This window comes from Stomoxys calcitrans, chromosome 4 (genome assembly GCF_963082655.1).
Source record: "Stomoxys calcitrans chromosome 4, idStoCalc2.1, whole genome shotgun sequence".
Classification (NCBI taxonomy): Eukaryota; Metazoa; Arthropoda; class Insecta; order Diptera; family Muscidae; genus Stomoxys; species Stomoxys calcitrans.
Genome location: NC_081555.1, coordinates 71,005,235 through 71,026,594, shown reverse-complemented (window position 1 = coordinate 71,026,594; position 21,360 = coordinate 71,005,235). Strand labels below are relative to the sequence as shown.

Here is a 21,360-nt window from a genome sequence, read left to right as displayed (position 1 = left end):
GTTGCTCGTTAGTAAGTCTATTCATGATGAAATGTCAAAGCATACTGAGCATCTTTCTCTTTGACACCATATCTGAAATCCCACGTGATCTGTCAAATACTAATGCATGAAAATCCTAACCTCAAAAAAATCACCCTTTAGTTGTTTGCCATTTTCCTCACTATAAACAGTTAAGTAGCACTACTTTCAGCCAACGGTTTTTTATATGGAGTTTGACAGCATTCCGCTCGAAATACTGAACAAGCTTTATAAGGTGAGTTCATGCGAACATCTAAGTAATTGTTTTTATTTTTAATATGATTTTGGAATAAATTTAAATGATAATATTGATAACATAGCTGTGATTTTTTTTAATTGTTAAAAAGATGTTTTATTTGATCCGATATTCTACATATAAGCAACAAAGCAGTGCTATAATGACAAAAATACAAATATAAAACAAAGGTTATTTCTAAAAACACTTTGACATTTTAATTTACGGCTTTTGCCATTCAAGTAAATTTTGTTGGGGGTAGATTTTTGTTGTTGTGTTAATGACGCTTTCTCTTAATTCTTAATTCCCCTCAAAGTTAAAAATTGTTTAACTTTTGGGAGTTGCTTTTTTAACATTTTGTTGCAGAGTTCCATTTTTCAACGCGACGTTCCTTAACGCCATCTGCCAAGATATATTCATTTACAGGTAGTGGCAGTTGCCCAACAACAAAATATTGAGTGCCGATCTGTCAAAATCAGTGTCAAATGCAACTCTGATTTGCAATGTTACTAATTCGCGCCATTTTTCGTTGTTTGTGAGGTATGGTTCTGATTTGCAGTGTTACTAATTCGCGCCATTTTTCGTTGTTTGTGAGGTATGGTTCTAAACTATAATATACACACACTCACAACCAACACTCGTTGAAAGACAGTGCACTTCGCGAGAAAAATTGTACTCAGCTGTTTACGGTAAACTACTTGCATCTGCCGGTCCGGTTAGCTAAAACGAACTTTTTTTTACGAGAAACCCGTTCTAAGTCTTTTTTTTGCCATAATACGACGAAAAAGGCGAAAATATTTGTAAAATTTACAAAGCATAGAAGCCAAAAAAATTTATTACGGTTGCGCATGCAATATAATAAATATTTAATGTTAATTTTATAGTGCCATTCAAAATAGAATATTTCTGAAAAACTTAAACATTTTTTATACATTTAAATAATGTCATGGATTAAAATCATTGTTTTAAAATAATAACAAAAAAACGATGCGTAACCCTGCGAATGTTCATACATTGCTGTCTTAACAACAACTGAAACATAGAGAATAAAAATACATATGATTTTCCATCAACGTTCCCGTAAATTGTTGGGCATCGCATTTTTGCTATCATATTGGTTTGCCCAAAAAGTAATTGCGGATTTTTCATATAGTCGGCGTTGACAATTTTTTCACAGCTTGTGACTCTGTAATTGCATTCTTTCTTCTGTCAGTTATCAGCTGTTAATTTTAGCTTGCTTTAAAAAAAAGTATATTTGATTGAAGTTCATTCTAAGCTTAAATAAAAATGCATTTACTTTCTTTTAAAAAATCCACAATTACTTTTTGGGCAAACCAATACATGTATGTTATTTTAGCCTGAAAGAACCTAAAAATGTGAGCAGAAAGTATTTTTGTTTTTTCATATTCTATTGGGAAATTTGCCTAGGAAATGTCCGCGAACACATCTATTTTAACAGACGGATAACAGCTGATATTTGTTTATAAAAAAAGCTATGCTATTCGCAGAGATCTCAGTTCACAAGCTAGCTAAAATGGAAAGAGTTGAGACTAAGCGTGATGAAGTTGAAGTCACAAATTTAATTGATTTCTCCTTTTGTGATAACAAACCATTGTTTGAACATCTGCTCTATCGTCATGATATGAGTACAGCCATAATTGAAGACCGAACTGATTTTTGGAAGTTTGTCAACAAATATGAGGCTATGCTCAAGAATGTTGGCCAACCACTGCTACCACAGCCAATAAACGAGCTTTCATCACATATGCCGCCTTCCAGAACTCATAAGCTAAATTGTATTCCAATACGACTAAGTGATGATGCGAAGAAAACTAGGAGTGGGTTGCACCATGAATCTGCTGCCACAGCCTTACGCGTTAAACAGTTCCAAGAAATTATTATTATATACTTAGACTTCAAACAAAAAGAACGATTTGCAAAAATTAAAAAGCTAAGAAAAACTCAACAAAATTTACCTATGCACAAATTTAAGGACTTACTGAAGGCATCACTTGAAGAGACTGGAGTTTTGATTATTGCGGGTGATACCGGTTGTGGTAAATCCACACAAGTTCCTCAGTATTTATATGAATTCGGTTACAAAAGCATTGGTAAGTTTCATAAATCAGAGCTGGCTGCATGAATTGTTTTTATGAATGTATATGCAATTATTTATAGCTTGCACACAACCCAGACGTCTAGCTTGTATATCGCTATCTAAACGTGTTGCGCATGAGATGCTCGACGATTACGGATCAAGGGTGGGATTTCAAATACGTTTCGAGAAAAATAAGACGCAGCATACGAATATTCTGTTCATCACAGAAGGCTTGCTTCTAAGACAAGTAAGACCAAATGTTTGTACTTGTAGGCGAATGTTAATAGTTTTGTATTTAGCTGGCTTTGGAAAGCAATTTAGAACAGTATGATGTATTGATACTCGATGAGATACACGAACGCAATCTTTTTGGTGATTTTTTACTTGGTGTAACAAAGTGTTTACTGCGGGCTAAACCAAATCTCAAATTGATCCTCATGTCTGCAACCATAAATGTAGAGTTATTTCACAATTTTTTTAAAGACGAGGGAGCAAAACTCTTGCAAGTTCCTGGTCGTTTATATCCCATTAAAACAGTTTATATGCCGCCGCCATCGTTAGAGCTGCAAGCAAAAACATCGTCGCATTCACAAAAATCATCTGGTCGCCTAGACCCTGCTCCATTTGTGCAAGTACTCAATCTGATCGATGAAAAATATTCGAGTATGGAATATACCACGTATATTTTGACATTCAATTTATCAATATAATGTTTGTATCGTAATTACATTTATTTTAACAATTCAGCAAATGAACGCGGCGATGTTTTGATATTTGTTAGTGGAGTTAATGAAATCACGACTGTTTGCGATGCAGCCAAGGAATATGCCGAACAGCAGTCTCATTGGATTATTTTGCCATTGCACAGTGGTCTTTCTTTGGCAGAACAAGATAAGGTCATTTTTAAAATTTTGTGAATGACCCACATTATATTGACGTTATTAATTCAGGTATTCGATTACGCTCCAGAGGGTATGAGAAAGTGTATTGTTTCGACAAATATAGCTGAAACATCCCTTACTGTAGACGGTATACGATTTGTTATCGATTCTGGCAAGGTAAAAGAGATGTCATACGATGCATCCTGTAAAGGACAGCGTCTTAAAGAATTCTGGGTATCAAAATCTTCGGCAGAGCAACGAAAGGGTCGTGCAGGACGTACTGGTCCCGGGGTGAGAAACAAAGTGTTTCCTATTGTTCAAATATATAAATTATAATATAAAACATTATTTAACATTAACATTTTCTATAGACGTGTTTCCGCCTGTTTAGTGAAAAGCAGTACATCTCTTTTGAAGCCTATCCGACACCCGAAATCTTTCGTGTGCCTCTCGATAATATACTTTTACAAATGGTATCAATGGGCTTACCGAACGTGCGAAAATTTCCATTTATAGAATCGCCCGAGGAGGAGTGCATTGAACAAACAATTTTGGGATTGAAGCAACATGTAAATAAAATGTCGAACTAAAGGAATTCAATACGGACTAGAAACACATCTCTTTTCAGAATGCCTTTACATCCGATGAGAAGATAACTGCTCTGGGGAAATCACTTTCCAACCTACCCGTTGATATATCAATTGGCAAAATGTTGCTAATGGGATGTGTTTTTCCTGATATGGAAAAGATTTTAACACTGGCAGCTGTTATGAGTGTGCAAAATCCATTTACTAATCGTGCTTATACAGATCCAAAATGCGAGGTGAGCACTTAATAAAATAAATGGAAAAAAATTATTATGACTACATAATAATCTATCCTTTTAGGAAGCTCGCTCCCATCTAGAATCAGATCAGGGCGACATTTTTACATTATTAAGGGCGTATCATGAATGGCTAGAACTTAAATGGGAAAACAGAGAAAATACTCGTAAATGGTGCTTTAAATTGGGTATCGAAGAACAAAGGTATCATATCCAAGATTGTAGCCATCTTCAACTTTCACTCGACTCAATGAAAAATAATCTTCGTTTTTAATGAAATTTGTTGGAATTTTTTATATTAGGTTTTACGAAATCACAAAACTACGAAATCAATTCCAAAATATTTTGGAGTCATGCAATATGACAACAAACAAGTCCAGCGATGACAATTTAACAAGTTCAGAAAGAGCCAGACGCCATGGGGAAGTTCGTATGTTGAAGGCTAAAAAGCGCAAACAAAAATACCAAGAACCGCGAAAGAGAAAAGTCCTTAAACATCATACCCATGATGCCGAAGAAGATTTCGATGATGATGACGAAGATATAAGAGATGTAGATTTTCGTTTGTATAACGATGCTGCCAAATTAGAGGTAATTAAAGAGTGATTTGAATGTATGAGCTTAGTACTTACACGCACTCTAATACGGTTGCTAGGTTTTGCTCAAGTCTTCTAGAACGGAAAAACTCCGTGATGTTTTGTTGCTGAAGCTGGTTATAGTCAGTGGATTCTATCCTCAAATAGCCATATCAGATGAATTTAACTATTGCAAGGGTGGTACTCAACAATTTTTTCACACATTTTTAAAGCCATTCATTTCAATACATCCAAATTCATATTTTGCAAAAAGATTCGACATACTTAAACTAAATGACAGTGATATTTTGGAAAAACCAGCATATTATCTCCCAAAGCAGCCCTTAAGTGAGGCACATCAGATTTTGTGCTACCAGTAAGTGGTTTTGTACTTGTGAAGTTTATCTTTTTACAATACGTTTCTTAGAAATTTGTTAGAGACTGCAAAACCATACCTAATGAATTGCATACGCATGCCAGCAGCCCAATGTTTACTTTTATTCTCCTATGGTATCGAAACAAATGCTTCAATTAGCAGAGTCATTTGTGATTCCTGGTTGTGTTTGGAATTCCCCACACCAGAAGCGGGATGCGAACTACTTTGCAGAGCAATAAAACTGCGCAGGCTGTGGAACAAATTATTAATGAACAAACTAACAGGTACAATAATGAAGTTGATATACAACATCCGTACTTATTGTTGAAAATTTGTTTTTTTTATTCATATATTTGCTATGCATTATTAGAATTCCAATTAGAACCATTAATAATTCTCAACCATTTTTAAAATTTCTTTATATTAGACCTGGAACAGAGTGTGGAAAATCAGAAGGCTAAACCAGAAAATAAGTACTTGGAAGACGATTTATGGCATGATTTAATAAAATTGATGAGTCTTAATGTGGCATATACCATTAAACGGCTGCTACCAGCCGATCTTAAGAATTTGTATACACACAAACCTCTGGAAAACATACATAATTGTAAAAGAAATCCTTTTGCCAATGATTTCACATTGACGCCCAATACTGAAAAAGGTGGTGTGAATATATCCGAAAACGTTGTCTACAATTGGTCTGTATATCTTAATGATGTCTATATATCGGTGGCTAAATAAAACTAAAAAGGACCTAACTCGATTTTTTTGTTACTTTACAGGAGAAGTAAAAAACCTGATTAAGGCTTTTTCTAAATCGTTATAAATCCGTTATTTGCAGTTGTATCCACCCAAACACTGGAGGGAAGGTGCATCTGACATTTTTCTTCCAGAATATACACAAAACGCTGTTTTGAAATACATTGAGTTGGGCCCTTTTTCTATTAAGCCATCGATGTTTATGTAATATGTATATATATATATATATATATATATATATATATATATAAATCCTTTTTCTGCTACCTCTTTCTTTGGAATAGCTTGCAAGACCAGCAATGGACAATAAACATGGATAAGGAATTGGGTGAACATACATGGACATGTAAATATTGTGATATTGACATTGAATTTAATGCTGTTGACAAATTAATTCACAAAATGAGTAAGTTTAACAATTATGTTACATATAGGCAACATTATTACATATACGCAAGCAAAAATAATTTGTAAATTAGTTATTTACACTGACAATTTTTTGTTTTTTTTTTAATTGGTTTTATTGTTTGTCAATCCCTTCAATCCCTATTAATAACACAAATATTATATTCGTATTTTCAACAAAGTTATTTGGGTGTGTTCTGGGTTTCACTTTTCCTTTAGGGTTGCTACTCCACTCGGCTTTTCGCGTAAACAATTGTCAAACTCCATATAAAAAAATTGTAAATGAAAAATGTGTGAAAAATTAAATACTTTTCTATGCTGGTTGTTGTTGTTGTAGCAGTGTGTTGTACACTGAGGCGGCAGTCCTTGCCGATGGAGAACTCCATCGGGTCAATCCGATACAACCGGCTGCCATGGGATACTATGCTGGTGTAATATGATTGTGTTTGTGCAGAAAATTTGCCATTAATATGTTGAAGTAAATTAAGATAGGTCCGTTTGCGCTCTTTTATTTTGATCTTAAAAATACTTTCGTTATACTCCAGCTCAAAATCATTTAAATTAAATGCTTTCTATTCAAAGAATAGCATAGCAAAGACTTTATAAAAGCAAGAGTGTGCTGTTGTCAAAAACACTTTGACTGGCATGGTGGATCGCGATTTCTGATGTGCCGTGTATCTTCATCAACATGATTGTCAAATTGATTAAGGTGCTCTATGTACCCAACGATTGACTATTGAGTACATTGTAGAACACGATATGTCTGTTTGCGCTCTTTTATTTTGATCTTTAAAATCCTCTCGTTATTTTTCGATCATTTAAAATAAATGCTTTCTATTCGAAGAATAGCATAGCAAACTCTATATAAAGCAAGAGTGTGCTGTTGTCAAAAAAACTTTGACTGGCAACAGTCAACACCTTTGTCAAATTGATTAAGGTGCTCTACGTGCCCAACGACTATTGCGATCCACCATGTCAGTCAAAGTGTTTTTGACAACAGCACACTCTTGCTAAACTTTTATAAAGTCTTTGCTATGGTATTCTTTGAATAGAAAGCATTGCATTTAAATGATTTAAAGCTTGAATAGGCTCGAAAAGTCACGAAAGGTAAATTAAGATATTTTGTTGAAGTTTTTCGCAACTAAAAACGGAGTACAATGCTTGAGAAACAATATGTCAGGTAAACACAAATCCAAAGTTAATTCTTGTGATAAAGGACTTCTTTCTTCTTCTGTAGAATAAAATTCTTCTTCGCCTTAGGTTAGGTTAGGTTTAAGTGGCAGTCTGCAATCAGGCTCACTTAGACGTTTCCGTCCATTGTGATACCACAGGAACAGAAGAAAGAATAGCCTTCTAGTTCCTACCGTTGAACCATCCAGATCGCTTTAAAAAGCCCAATAACTTGCGAATGTTTACATCCGTTAAATCAGAAAAGTTCTCAAAGAAATGAGAACCTAAAGTGGAACCCCTTCTGACTGCCAGTGCGGGACACACACCTAGCAGGTGTTCTATAGTCTATTCTTCCTAGATGTCCTCACAGCTTCGGCAAACGTCCTTATTGGCAACGTTCAATCTGTCAGTATGTATTCCGATCAGACAGTGATCTGTCATGACGGATACATTGATCTTCGCCTTAACAGGCAAAAAATAAAAAAAAATTCTTTAAATTTTTTTTTACAGATCTTAGGTCTTAAAAGCTTAAAATACAATTTAACAAAATTTAATTGGGCCAAATAAATCTAAATACAATAACTTCTTTGGTTTTATTTAAGAATCATATGATTATGATGACACTTCATTCGTGGAGACACAATTGAAAAATTTTTATTTTAATTGTTCCAATTTTTTCAGATTGCAAAAAACGTAAAAAGATTGTAGATAATGATGAGGACAAATCTAATGTCGCATCTACACAAGCTTCTTCATCGTTTAGTGGCAAAAACAAAATTGAATACCACTGCAATAAATGCTCCCAAAAGTTGTTTTTAAGTCAAATTGATGTACTAAAACATAAGAAAAGGTGTGGAAATAAATAAACATTAAATAAAGAACATATTTGTGATTTTTTTTACTACAATCGTTTTTATTTATATACAGTATTCAATTGTTTGATCTTTACATTTGTTTTTTTTTTAAACTCATTTTTTATGAGCGCAAAAATAAACTATAAACATTGTTGTAACGATGATTGCGTTTGAAGAACAACCATTAAAACGCCTATACTTGTTGAGCGAAATATATGAAAAAATGTTCCACATCGTTGGAGTTAACTTTGGATAGCATTAATAGGCAACATCAAATTTTGCACCGATTTTCGGAACACGAGGTGGTTTCTTCCGCCCATAAGCAGTCTGAAAAAACACAAATAAAATAAATATAAATTGTAACGGGTTTGTATTTTCCTTGTTAAGTCTAAATATGAAAAATGCGAAGCGTTTGTTTAAATAACCGTAAAAAACCAATGATTTGGTCTACACAACCTGGTCTTCTTATACGCCTCCTTCATAATATTGTTTTCCATGTCTTAAGTTTTTTTTTCATACTCTGTACAATCTGGCTCTTTTTTTTTGTGAGGCTCGTAATTCAAATATGTTTATCTAGCTTTGTGCTTAAGACTAAAAAATATACTAATACTAATTTTTATTATAATTCATGTGGATTTTGCAGAAAGCCAGTAATTTAGCTTCGGCGCCTGTTAAACATTTTAAGAAGAAGTAAATATGGGTATTGCTGTGCATAATAGGGGAAAACCAATAATTTAATCAAATTAATAAAATAATTCTTCGTCAAAATATCATCGGTTGGCAGCAGGCAGTATACCTTGCTCAGGACAATATCATGGATATGATAGTCGGCAAATTTACGGCCTCTGCACTGCTAGTTGAGACATATTTTTGTCCGGCACGGGATAGCTGTAAGCACCACTCAGGCTGGAACATTGAGGTCCGATCTGTGTGGTGTTCATTGCTGTCACGAAAAGCTTAGCTGCGAGCTACCGGGCGCATCCACAGGTTGCGGACAGTGGAATGCTGCAACGGAAGTCGCGGACAATCAACGGTATCGAGTGGAAAGTCTCAGCGAGAGGCCGGATGGCACCAACTCTTGCAGACTAGGCAAGGTTTTGAGGCATAAAACAGCTGATTTCATCTATGGGTCGATAATGGATAGCAACCAACGTTCAGTTGAGTGGTGGTCTGACAACGCAACCAAAATAAAAATTTGTATTATGTATGGCAACTTTTGCCAATTAATGCCCTCAATAGTGTTTTGGCAGTTTCGCAGCAAGAAAATGTGTAAACAAATAATTAAACCACCACAAAAAATGCTACAAGTTGTGAAATACCATGAATAAAGACTTAATTTTTAATTTAAAACAGAAAAAGATCATTTTATGTCGCCGTTTGCTGCTCTTCTCAATAGTTTTCTTGAGCTGCTCCAAACCCAATATTTTTCAACTCTTAAGAGCTCGCCTACTGAATTAATATCCAAGTTAATTTATATTTCGGGATTAGAGAACACAAAAACAAATATTAAGCATCGAAAATCAGTCCAAGCACTTTTGCAAGCGCTTGAACCAATTGTCGAAGCACTTTTGCTACTCTGATTGAGGTATCTCCAAAACATGCATTCTGAGCACATCAACCGCTTTGTCAGGTGTCGAAAAAGGTCGACCTCTCATTTTATGTTTAACGTACGGGAATTAAAAGAAGTCATTCGGTGCCAAGTCAGAACAGAATGGCAGATGACTCATCAACTCGATGTTTTGAGTGCTCAAAAATGCAGTTGTTTCGTTTTTTTGGAGCATTTTATTCGACCAATCGCCAATAGCCTTTTTTGAGCGGTTGAGAAATTGTGTGGGATCCAACGCGAACAAATTTATTTTGACTGTTAAATGTTCATGCAACATTGAATATATGCCGGTGCCACTAAATCCTAAGGTTGTCTCAATCTCACGATAGGTCACATGACGATCTTGCAATATCAGTTGGCGCACAGCATCAATGGTTTTTTTTTAACAACAACTGATTTTGGACGACCTCCACGAAATTTTTCTTGGAGTGAACTACGACTTTGGTTGAATTGACCATACCATCGATAATCCCTGGTCCTTGATGGAGTTTCATCGCCAAATATTGAATTAAGTTCATCGATGCACTGTTGTTGAGTTAATCCACGTCAAAAGTTGTAAAAAATAATCACACGAAAATGTTCACGATTTAATTCCATTTTAAGGCGAGATTAATCTTTACTGTAAACAACGCAAATAACGCTCGTATGTCAAAACGTTCTGAGTACGCATAACCTCAAAAATGTCAAGCTTTACGATAGAGCAGTCAGTTGGTAGATTGCAACACAAGGGTTGTCCAATCCCGAAATATAAAAGGCAACCCATGTAAATCTGCTGCCGTATACGTAGACACTCATGGCGGTGGCCGACGGCCTGTGATCAGTTTTTTTTTTATTCTTTGCTGCCAGTTTTTCTTTGCTTTAAAATCTTTTCACACTGAACTATTTTTCGGAAGTACGCGGCGATTTTTCCCGAAAATTTTGCAACATGTAAGGCATAAAGTATTCCAGCAGCCTCTGCAGAATAAATGGTGGAGTAATTGCTTACCAGTTTTGTGCAAATTATATTGCCACTGTAATCCACCACTGCATATGCCGTAGTATAGACGTTTTTAACATGTCAGTAATAACATGTTCCAATCTGAATGTTTAGCTGTGAAGTCTTGGAAATGTTGCTTGTAAATTTCATTAGGTATGGTACTTGTGCTAAATTTAGAAAGGGAAATAATGCAGCATTTTTCAGTAAAGTCTCAGTCTTATATCCAAGAATATTGTTATTAATAGTTTGGGAAATAACTGACGGTACTTTCGGGGTTCTTTTGGTCCCTAATACTTTAAATACATTCAATGTAGAGCATGTTCGTTGGGATTGTAGGGTAGGTATATATACTGGCTCTAATGCTATCTATCATGATATACAGATCTTATATACTTTAATGTGGATTTTGAGCTGTATCCGTAGAGAAATAGTCCATAATCTATTTTACTTAGTATTATAGTCTTAACCAGGTAGGTTAGGGTGTTCATATGGGTCAAGCTTAGTCCAGCTAGATGTTTTATAACATTGGTCCTGCAAATGATATATTTTCTTAACTTCAATGTATCCTACTTCCAATGATATTTCTTACGCCCAGGCTCTTTTATTTGCGTACATGTGGATGTACGATATTATTTATAGATAGTTCAGTAGGATTGCAGTTATGCTTCCTGCAGGCATGAAGTATGGATGATTTGCTTAACGAGATTTTTGCTCCAAAAATTTTAACCAGTTATTTATTCTATTCCTACAATTTAGTTTTTGAAAAAAAAATTGTTGTAGAGTTGTTATACTTGCAGGTACTGAGTGTATAAGTCGTCAGCATAGGCCAGGAAAAGAGTTTACTATTTTACTTATTTCGTTAAAAGCTATTTGGCAAAGAACAACCGATAATAGCGATATTTGAGGTATTCCGTTGCTTAATGAGAACTGACGGAAACTGTGCCGTTAAGAAGGATTTTACGTAGTTCAAAATTTTTGATCGGACGCTCTAGCAATTCAGATTATTAAGAATTGCATGCATGTATAAAGGTAGTAGTTTTTCTAAACTGTTTTTGGAAAGATTTTTAATCATAATGTATGATATTCCATCATGACCAGGAGTTATCCCTTTAACTTTTCTTTAAGCCTAATCCAGTTCACTCATTGTTATTATTATTGGATTCTCCATGATAACTGCTTGTTTATTTTAAGGGGTTCTGGCAAAATTTTGAAGAATTGCATATTTAGATGTCCGGAATTCTGTTTGGAAGTTTTCTTTTTGTGCGTCATTTGACCACAGAGTACCAAAGGCATTAACTATTTCAACTGGGTCATCGATGGTTCCATCCGTTGCTTCAATTATCGTATAAGTATTGGGTTGCCCAAAAAGTAATTGCGGATTTTTTAAAAGAAAGTAAATGCATTTTTAATAAAACTTAGAATGAACTTTAATCAAATATACTTTTTTTACACTTTTTTCTAAAGCTGATAACTGACAGAAGAAAGAATGCAATTACAGAGTCACAAGCTGTGAAAAAATTTGTCAACGCCGACTATATGAAAAATCCGCAATTACTTTTTGGGCAACCCAATATTTAATTTTGTTCCATATTGTAGATAATGGTGGGTCTCGGTCAATGTTTTTTAAAAAAGTTAATAAAACAGACGATTTTAGCCTTCTTATTCTCATATCTAAATTTGGCATTGGCTCTTTTATAGAGAATCAAATTATCCATAGAAGGGTTTTTGCGAAATTTACGATATATAGACATTCAATCACAGCAAGGGATGCAATGTCTTCTTCTCTGCGTTTTAATTGATATTTTTAAATTAGCAGATTTTCTTACGGCCTTTATTTTATTTGGGTTTCCTGTAAAACTCTCAGTATTAAGATCGTCGTCAGCGCAATTTTTGTAATTTATCCAATTGGCCATTTTTAAGTTAAACCTTTTAACCTTCTTTTCGGTTGGAAATATATTAAGTTGAGTTATTATCGGAAAGTGGTCACTATTATGGAGGTCGTTAAGAGTCAAGAGACACAAAGCGAAAAATAGTAGTTGAGTTAGCAGCAAGCGATATCTATGTTGGTGATTGTAAAAAAATGTGGATAAGTGGGTGGGTCTTCCATCATTCAATATGCCCATATTTTGAATGTTTAGTGTGTTTTCATGTATTAAAGCACGTTGGTGCTTTAATACAGCAATTAACATCACCTATTGCGAGTTCAGGTCTTTCAATATTTTGAAAAAATCCAATACATCATTTACGTCAAAAGTTTCACGAGGGTGTATATAAACAGATATTACAGTAAATTTGGTTTTAAGCATTATTTCAATTACTATGTTGAGAAGCCTGGAGGAATTAAAATTTTGTTTGTGAGGTATGGTTCTTGATGAATATTGCCAAACCAAATTTCGCATTGATGTTTGCAGGATTATTACTGACAAGATGCATAGGAGGAAGGAGCTAATATTTGCGTTTGATACGGTACATGGGTTTCCTGTAGTAATACAATATAAGGGGAATGGTTATTTACTGATAGTTGGAAATCTTTAAAATTATTTCTTAGTCCTTTTATATTGCATTGAATGATATTAAAGTTATTCATCGGTAAATACTTATAGTATGTATTTGTTTTATTCGGACATTTGAAGATCTTCATCTATCCCTGGTCTTGTAGTAGTTATTCTCACTGGTTTGTAGGGTTTTGCGTTAATATTTTTCTCTTGATCTCTTGGTTGCAGATGGTTTTCTATGAGTTATGGTGTTATTGGACGTGCTGTGAGACGAGGTGTTGTTGCGAGTGTTTTATGTAGAGTTCATATTTTCTATAACTGAGTTAGCCATAAGATGTTCTTAATTGGCGTTTGGTTGTATGCGGTTTTCAGCTCTCTTACATGTAGAGCTGAGGGTATCTTTGTTGTTGTAAGGTGTCGATTTATGAGACTTTTTTATTGGTTACATTTCTAAAGAATCTGGTTTAGCCCAATTTGCAATGCTTCTTTGAAAGAGCATTTATTTCGTATTTGGTATTTCAGTACTTCTTTTCTTTGTTCTATATCAGGACATTTCTGTTGTTTGTCCGCTGAGGGTGATTGCAACAACAGATGATCGTGAACAACAGATACCTCGCAAATTGGGTTATTGGTGAAGTGTTTTTTAGTATGACCCAACTTGAAGCAGTTTTTGCACTGCATTGAGTTTTGGATATATTCTTTGACTTTGATGTTAATTATACCGACTCCTACTGTATCAGGCAGTTTGTATAAATAGAAGCTCAGAATATGAAGAGGTGTGTTGACAAGTTTGCCTTCTTGGAATGATTTAATTTTTTACAATCGGCAACATTTTGGTCTTTCATATTCAGTAAGATCAGTGAGTTGAGCGCTAATTACCAATCCTTGTACATTGTTCAGTCTCGGATGGAGAGTGCATTCAATTTGGCAATTTCCACCAAGATTTGTAGTTATTAGAAAGCGTGTTGGGGATTTCTGATTTTTACTGAGGTGGGGTGTTACCAATCATATTGAAAGCGAGAGACATTCAATTAATGGTGAACAAGTCTATTGTTGTCACTGGAGATTTTGCAACGCTTACTAGCTCTATTTCTATGTTTTTCAAAACATAGAAACCTTCTCATTGATGACACTTGTGTAGGTGTGTGTGACATTGGTACATTTGTTCACTAATACACTAATGGCTGCAGACACATTCCTTAGATTTTTTATGAAGATACCGTTGTCTCAGGTGAGGTGGTAGTTACATTTAGTTGAGTTGAAATATATCATTGGGGTAATCTCTGAAATCGTTAGTGCTTAAGATTACCATTGGCGTATCTAAGAATATATATGGAAGGGAAAAGTGCACATAAGGTGACAATGACATCGGTTCACCAGGATGTTGCCAGTAGGGGCAGAACTTGTTTTAATTGACGGTAGTTTGCTTATTTGTACATTCTCTTAATGAGGATGGAAATTGGGTCAGAGAACCAAGCCACAAACCAAGCTACGGAGGCCACCGTAGCGCAGAGGTTAGCATGTTCGCCAAACGGTGGTTTTCCCCTCTTAATACTGGCAACATTTGTGAGGTACTATGCCATGTAAAACTTTTCTCCAAAAAGGTGTCGCACTGCGACACGCCGTTCGGACTCGGCTATAAAAAGGAGGCCTCTTAACATTGAGCTTAAATTTGAATCGGACTACACTCATTGAAATGTGAGAAGTTTGCCCTGTTCCTTAGTGGAATGTTCATGGGCAAAATTTGCATTTGAACCAAGCCACATTTTGGGCTAGCCTTTTTCTCTTGCGAGATGTTAATCCTAAAATTGTTATGAATTTTAATGACCAGCGCGTAACAAGCGGTTAGCCTGGCTTTTTTTTTTAATCAGAAACAGCAAATTTTCGTCTCGAGTGAAAATTGTCTTAAGAGTTGGTTCACTGGAAATTCCTTGAATAGTTTTAGACATTAGAAAAATTTTTGGCAATATTTCAGCCAAATCAGATAACAACGTTGGCTTCTAGGGGCTTAAGACCTATATCAGGTTGTAGACCAATTGGGCCGTACTTGACACGGTTGTTAAAAGTCGTAACAGAACACTGTACAAAATTTCGGCCAAATCGAATGACAAGCTTCAAGAACTCAAGAAGTAAAATCTGAAGATCGGATCATATGGGAGCTATACCAGGCTCTAGACCGACAGAGGGACGGGAGTAGATCGACTTAAATATCAAGACTATTAGGAATATTTATAATTTATGTTGTCGCATATCAATATTTCCGGTGTTACATACGTAATGACTGGATTAGTATACTTCCCATCCTATGGTGGTGGGTATAACAAATGAAAATCACTTCTATTTCACAACCAAATAAAAATTCTATTTCACATGGTTGTTTGCTTATTTTCAAACTTAGGTCAAATTAAACCTTAATTTTGTCAATTTCTCTATAACATAGTATTTCATCGTTCCACAACTACTACGTTATAAAGAAGTTCGACTGTATACATAAAGAAGTAAGAAAAAATCACTTGCTATGTATGGTCCATGATCACGATTAGAATATTCTTAGTGTCTACACTCTTCCCAAAAAATTCTTCAATTTAAGGACCATACAGGAACCCGAAAATTTTTTTATACTTTGATTTTTTTTACACATAAGTTTTCCTCCGAAAACGTTTTTAAATATGAATACTTGGTTGGGAATATTAGAAGGGCATTTTTAAATCCTGCTTTAACTTTTCGGTTCGATTTTGTTTCTAATTATGGCTTACTCCTGCGGATTCTCAATTTTGACTCACTTTGTTTATCAAAAACACTTTTTTGGATTAGTTGTTGTGCTTATTTTTAGTGAGTTAAACTTATTTAAAAAAAAAATATTAAGAAGTTTACCTTTTCGACACTTGTAACAGTGGCGCCTGGATGTCCTGATGAAACATTTACCTCATTTCCACCAGTACTAACTGCCAATTGGGAGAGCTGAAAAGATTGACATTAATTATTGACATGATGTTTCGTTTTGCGGTAAATCAAGAACGTTACATTTTGTGTTAAAACATTTGTGGCACAGGAAGCCGTCACACTGCTAACAATATTACTGTTGTTGATCGTTAAAGCAGTACCTGGAACTGGTGCCTCCGACGTTTGGCTATTACCACGAGCAACTTGTAAGGGTATAAATGCACCCTTTTGATTCAAACTATTGGAATTAAAAACGAATTGCGGTGGATTTTGATCTTTACATGTGGGCGTAGGCAGAGGAATTACGTTGCCGCCGATTACTGCTACCGGAGCATTTCCCTGGCTAAATGGTGGTTGGTGTAGTGGTAATTGCGGATATGTTTGAGGCAGGGGAAACTTTTGAGCATCAGCTCTCCAACTGGTTGGAGGTTTGGGTAATTGTGCCTAAAAATGAAATAACACTTCTCAAAAAACATATATAAAACGTAACGAAAACGCTACCTTGGATACATTTGGCGAAGTTTGTGTTTGATATAAAGGAGACTGCGATGGGACAATACCCAACAAAGACTTCAATGCATGCGTGCCATCTTGAAATTCTTGACATTCTGCTGTTCCTGTTACGACGCTATCGTTTATTTGATTCAAATGAAGTGGGTTTTGAAGTATTTTTAGCTGATTTGTTTGTGCTTCTTGTGTTGCTGTGTTTGCAACTCCAGAGGAGGAAGTGGTACGATTTGTCATTCCACCATTGCCAGAATGCTTAATTTTCGTATTTAGCGAGGGCATCCAGAAGTCATTGCTACCTTTTTGTACAATTTGGGGTACTTTCGTTTCGTTGCTAACAACGGTAGTGGTATTTGTATTATTTCCCACTGATTGAGATTTCAATTTCACGCTGTCGTTTCTACTCTCTTCTAATTGCAGTTTCGCTTCGTAAAATTGTTCATTGTTGTTACCTGTAAGATATTTGGACAGGAAGTAAGTGCTAGCGGAACTAAACGTTGATACTGTACATTACCTTGAGTAAATATTAATAGGACGGAAGATTCGGGAACTTTGTACACACGTTGTTCTGCAATGCCATGCACATCATTACCATTTGGCAAAGTTTTATCAAAGAGGACTTCATAGAAGTTTTCCACAGCCCTAACACATTCCAAACGCACAGGATTTGGATCGCTTACTGGATATACTCCAATCACTGTGCCTTTCGAACCTAGAGGAACCTAAGACAAACAACAGGTATAAGCCTTAAGCAAACCATGCAAATATAAAAAGTATGATACTAACCATATAAGTGGTTTTAACCACAACCACACGATCAAATAGTTTTATAGATCGTTTCGGCTTATAAATGCTAGGTAAACTAACATCTGGTTTTAGCAAAAGATGAGGTTTAACCTGCAACTTCACAGTCTTAACGGGCAGAGTCTAAGGAGATGAAGAAGAGATGCTAAAAAACCGCGTTATGAATATTTTCTTGATGTTTTTATATACCTTTAATTCCTCCATGGCTTCCAAAACTTTCTCCACAGCTTCTTTTTCCATAGTTTTTGAGCCGCAAGCTATTTTCTCCGCCTTTGAGTGCGGTTGGTCTTTAAGCCATGCTGCTATAGCTTCCAGCTTTCCCTCTCCCACATCATTGGGAAAAATATCCTGTTCGAACAAAAGATCGCTGCGATCGTTGGAAGTGCTTAAGTATTCAATTATTAAGGGGAATTTTTCCACATATGATTGTACTAAGGCGATTGCCTTAGAAGACATAAACCACTGGTTATGAATGCGCCGTGTGTAACCCACAAGTTCTTCGTTTGATTTGAAGTACTTAAATTGTAAACCTATGTTTATTTTGGCCAAGTTGTTTGGAAGATCTGATTTGGGACGTCGGGCTCCCTTTACAACCAACACGGAGCCGGTTAGGCGAGCCAGACACTTTATCTGTATGCCAATTTGAACAGCAGCTTGATGGGAGGGTATGTACTCATTTTCGAGCTGATTTTGTATGTATTTTGCTTCTGCGAAATTTGGTTCAGGCAATACAGTTATGTTTACTGTAAACAAAAATATTTTTGATTATGGACGATATATTTTCGCAGAGTATTCAAAATGAACATACCTTTGAGTCTGCCGCATTCGTATACTAACATGGGATTCATAACAACTCCCTCACTGCCATAGTAAGGATTCCCAACAAAGAATATGCGACTATTTTCCGGAAATAGTTGTTCGATCTTTTTGACTTGGTTGGTTAAAGTGTTTTGCACGGCAATTTGTGAGACAACTCCTTGTGCTGGATAAGCTGTTGTTGTTGTGCTCCACATTTCGCTCAGCGACACCTTACCCTGGCTGCCACAAATGTACGACGATCCAACATAGGTGCGCACATGAACCAGCACTGACAAATCTGCGAATTCTATACCCATGCGTGTCATTAAACTGAAATATAAATCCATCGAAATGCTTATAATAAATTGTATAAAAATTTTGGAGACTATACTGACTGTTCCTGCACAGCTCTCAAGTGTAAATCGTATATTTTAGGCTCCATATCCTTAATACCGTCCGTGTCGATGTACTTTTCTTTGTTTGATATTCCCACAACCTTAGCTTTGATCAAGTGGGGCCATCCTATGTAAACAGTTTGGTTAAGCATTTGCTCAGCAACAGCGAAAACATCATCCAAATTTTTACGAGCCATTGGCTGCAATATCATATTTTCATTGCGTGCAGGATAATCGAATACTTTAACCCGAGCACATCTCAATTCAAACTGAAATTTAAACAAACAAAAGGCTAACTTATCTAAACAAATCTCATTATTGATAGTTATAGGGAAAATTTGCCTATGAACATTCTATTATGGAACAGGGGCAAACTTTTCACATATTAACGAGTGCTGTCCGATTCAAGTTTAAGCTCAATGATATGGAGTCTCCTTTTTATAGTCGTGTCCGAACTGCGAGTTTTTACATGGGTACCATACCAAATGGCCCAGTACCTCACAAATGTCGCCAGCATTGGGAGAGGGGATAGTCACCGCTGACATTGTTTCTGATCTTCTCACCAGAATTCGAATCCAAATGTTCAGCGTCATAGGCGGACATGCTAAGCTCTGCGCTACGGTGTCATTCAGTTGATAGTTTTAGTACTAACCTTATAATCTAAATGCTTCATAGTAGGAAATCCCGGAAAGAATACCGACCGCGCAGCATTCGGTAATTCTTTACATACAGTTCGGTCTGCTGGTACCATTATATCCCTTGACCAAAAAGGTTTTTCAGTACAATAGACATGGTACAAAGCCTTTAGAGAATAAATCCCAGGGGATTGCCCCTGCGATTCAGGATTGTAATCATACTGCAACATCGGGCCATGTTGATTGCGTTTATATTCGTCAGGCGATAAGTTTTGATCGCATGGCTCCATAGCCTGCAACAAGAGTTTCTAGAAAAAAGTATGGGATATTTAAAAAAAATAAATCTTTCTAGTTGAGATAACAGCATACTTCGTCTATGAAAGGTATGAGCACAACCGCTTCCCATTCGTTCATTTTTCCATTGAGATCAGTTTCAAAATCTTCGGGATAAAAATCTATTAGTTCACTTTGGGGACTCGTCATGAGATCTCTATACGCCGTGGGTAATAGTGCTTTACTAGCTGCCGGCAAAACTGCCAATAACTAAGGATGCAAAGAAAATTAAGCATGTTACAAAGATGCAGATTTATCCATCCATATGCTACGTACCTGTTGAAAGGGTAAGAAAGGTTTACCCATATCAAATTTAATTACATGATCTTTAAAGTTCTTCAAATCGCTTATAAATGGTGCATAATGATGTGGGTAATACCATCCCCAGGAACGCACTCCTCGGTAATAGTAGTCTAGTATCCATTGCAAGGCCGTTATGTAGCAAATTGCCTGTTCCTTTTTATATGCACTGAAATTGTTTAATAAAATTAACGTTTGTTTTTAAATTAATACTTTGTTTCTAGAGTCGAATACCAAACAAGCAATTTTTCGAGGCGTAGCACAAAAAATCAGGTCAACAAAATGTAATGGACCATGCATTCCACATCTTTTTCAAAACAAAAAAAAATCATTTAAAAGTTCCCTCAAATCCTTTACTTTAAAACCTACATTAACAAACAGTACACAATTGGGATACACAATACCATGGCAGCCGGATTGATCCGATTGGAATCCTTCATCGGCAAGGGCTGCCGCCTCAGAGTACGCGTTCGTCTTTTTTTTTTCGTCATGGAAGCGGCAAATCCCGGAGTTCCTCCTCCGCACGTTTCTAGTCCATGCCGGAACTGAAAAGAACCCCGGACCCTGGTTCTTTTCGGTTTGCCAGAACCGCCCCCAACATCGGTCGGTGTCAGTGAGGTGTAACCGGTGCATGGAGTGAGTACATTTCCGATCTTGCTCTGGCCTCAAATCACTACAGAGTATAGTCATATACTTTGAAAATATTACAAGGTGATATGCGAACATAGCCACCAGTGGGTCACAAGCGTCGTCGTCGTCGCCTTCTGCGTCCTCGTCGTCGTCGTCGCCTTCTGTGTCCTCCTCGTCGGACAATGTGACCCCTCCGACCTCTCCCGTGCGACAAAAATGATACACTTTCCGGCCAGGCCAGTGCAGGAGGTGTAGGGGACGTTAATGCTCATCACATCTCATAGTAACGACTAGCGTGGCATGGCTTTGGCAGAGCAGATTGAAGGCTCCTCGTTTTGCACGGTGAATGAGGATGCCCCTACTAGGAGTACGAGGGGATGAAGCAGCTCGCCAGACATTTCCATATCATCCCCTGATCTCCTGAATAACGTATCCTGGCAAGCCGTCATTTCTTTGGGATCAGACCATTTCCCCATGATTCTCACCATCGAACGACCACCCGACTTCATAACCTCTAAGCGCCGGACGTCTATCAATCAGAAGAAGGCCCATTGGGCTGGCTTCAGAGAGTATACCAATCCCCGCTTCAGCGAATTGATTGTGCTAGTTGCAGAGAGGAGATTCCGAGACATCATTAATCGAGCAGCCGCACGCTTTATACCAGCCGGTCGAATAGCCCAAGTTCGGCCAATTTCCTGGCGAAGGGAGTGGTACTCGCAGAATTAGCGAGCTGAATCTGGAAAT

General features: G+C 36.4%; 2 protein-coding genes across 4 annotated transcripts in view; one reads left to right on the top strand and one right to left on the bottom strand.

The window, feature by feature from the left end:
- Positions 1–1,705: 1,705 nt before the first annotated feature.
- LOC106093613 (probable ATP-dependent RNA helicase DHX34) lies at positions 1,706–8,241 on the top strand. 2 transcript variants are annotated; one of them, XR_009397951.1, is made up of 14 exons: positions 1,706–2,364; positions 2,432–2,598; positions 2,651–3,014; positions 3,099–3,247; positions 3,302–3,523; positions 3,604–3,801; positions 3,861–4,055; positions 4,120–4,259; positions 4,358–4,646; positions 4,711–5,006; positions 5,058–5,290; positions 5,434–5,704; positions 5,789–5,969; positions 6,050–6,138. XR_009397951.1 is itself a non-coding variant. In XM_013260710.2 (14 exons), exons 1-14 carry the CDS (start codon positions 1,749–1,751, stop codon positions 8,204–8,206), a joined length of 3,447 nt encoding a protein of 1,148 aa, XP_013116164.2. In that variant the 5' UTR covers positions 1,708–1,748; the 3' UTR covers positions 8,207–8,241. The 2 variants fall into 2 exon arrangements, 1 of the variants encoding a protein (XP_013116164.2); XM_013260710.2 differs by lacking the exon at positions 5,789–5,969 and adding an exon at positions 8,022–8,241 and having other exon boundaries at positions 1,708–2,364; positions 6,050–6,171.
- The window catches only part of LOC106093612 (5'-3' exoribonuclease 1), a 26,477-nt gene continuing 13,342 nt past the window's right edge, over positions 8,226–21,360 (bottom strand). For both annotated transcript variants that reach the window (XM_013260708.2, XM_013260706.2), the window contains exons 7-18: positions 19,963–20,155; positions 19,723–19,896; positions 19,371–19,661; positions 18,719–18,987; positions 18,334–18,653; positions 17,715–18,268; positions 17,508–17,648; positions 17,236–17,443; positions 16,716–17,173; positions 16,296–16,658; positions 16,146–16,232; positions 8,226–8,521 (exon numbers count right to left, since the gene is read on the bottom strand). In XM_013260708.2, the coding sequence (XP_013116162.2) occupies positions 8,453–8,521; positions 16,146–16,232; positions 16,296–16,658; positions 16,716–17,173; positions 17,236–17,443; positions 17,508–17,648; positions 17,715–18,268; positions 18,334–18,653; positions 18,719–18,987; positions 19,371–19,661; positions 19,723–19,896; positions 19,963–20,155 (3,127 nt within the window). In that variant the 3' untranslated portion in view covers positions 8,226–8,452. The remainder of the gene's footprint in view (positions 8,522–16,145; positions 16,233–16,295; positions 16,659–16,715; positions 17,174–17,235; positions 17,444–17,507; positions 17,649–17,714; positions 18,269–18,333; positions 18,654–18,718; positions 18,988–19,370; positions 19,662–19,722; positions 19,897–19,962; positions 20,156–21,360) is intronic.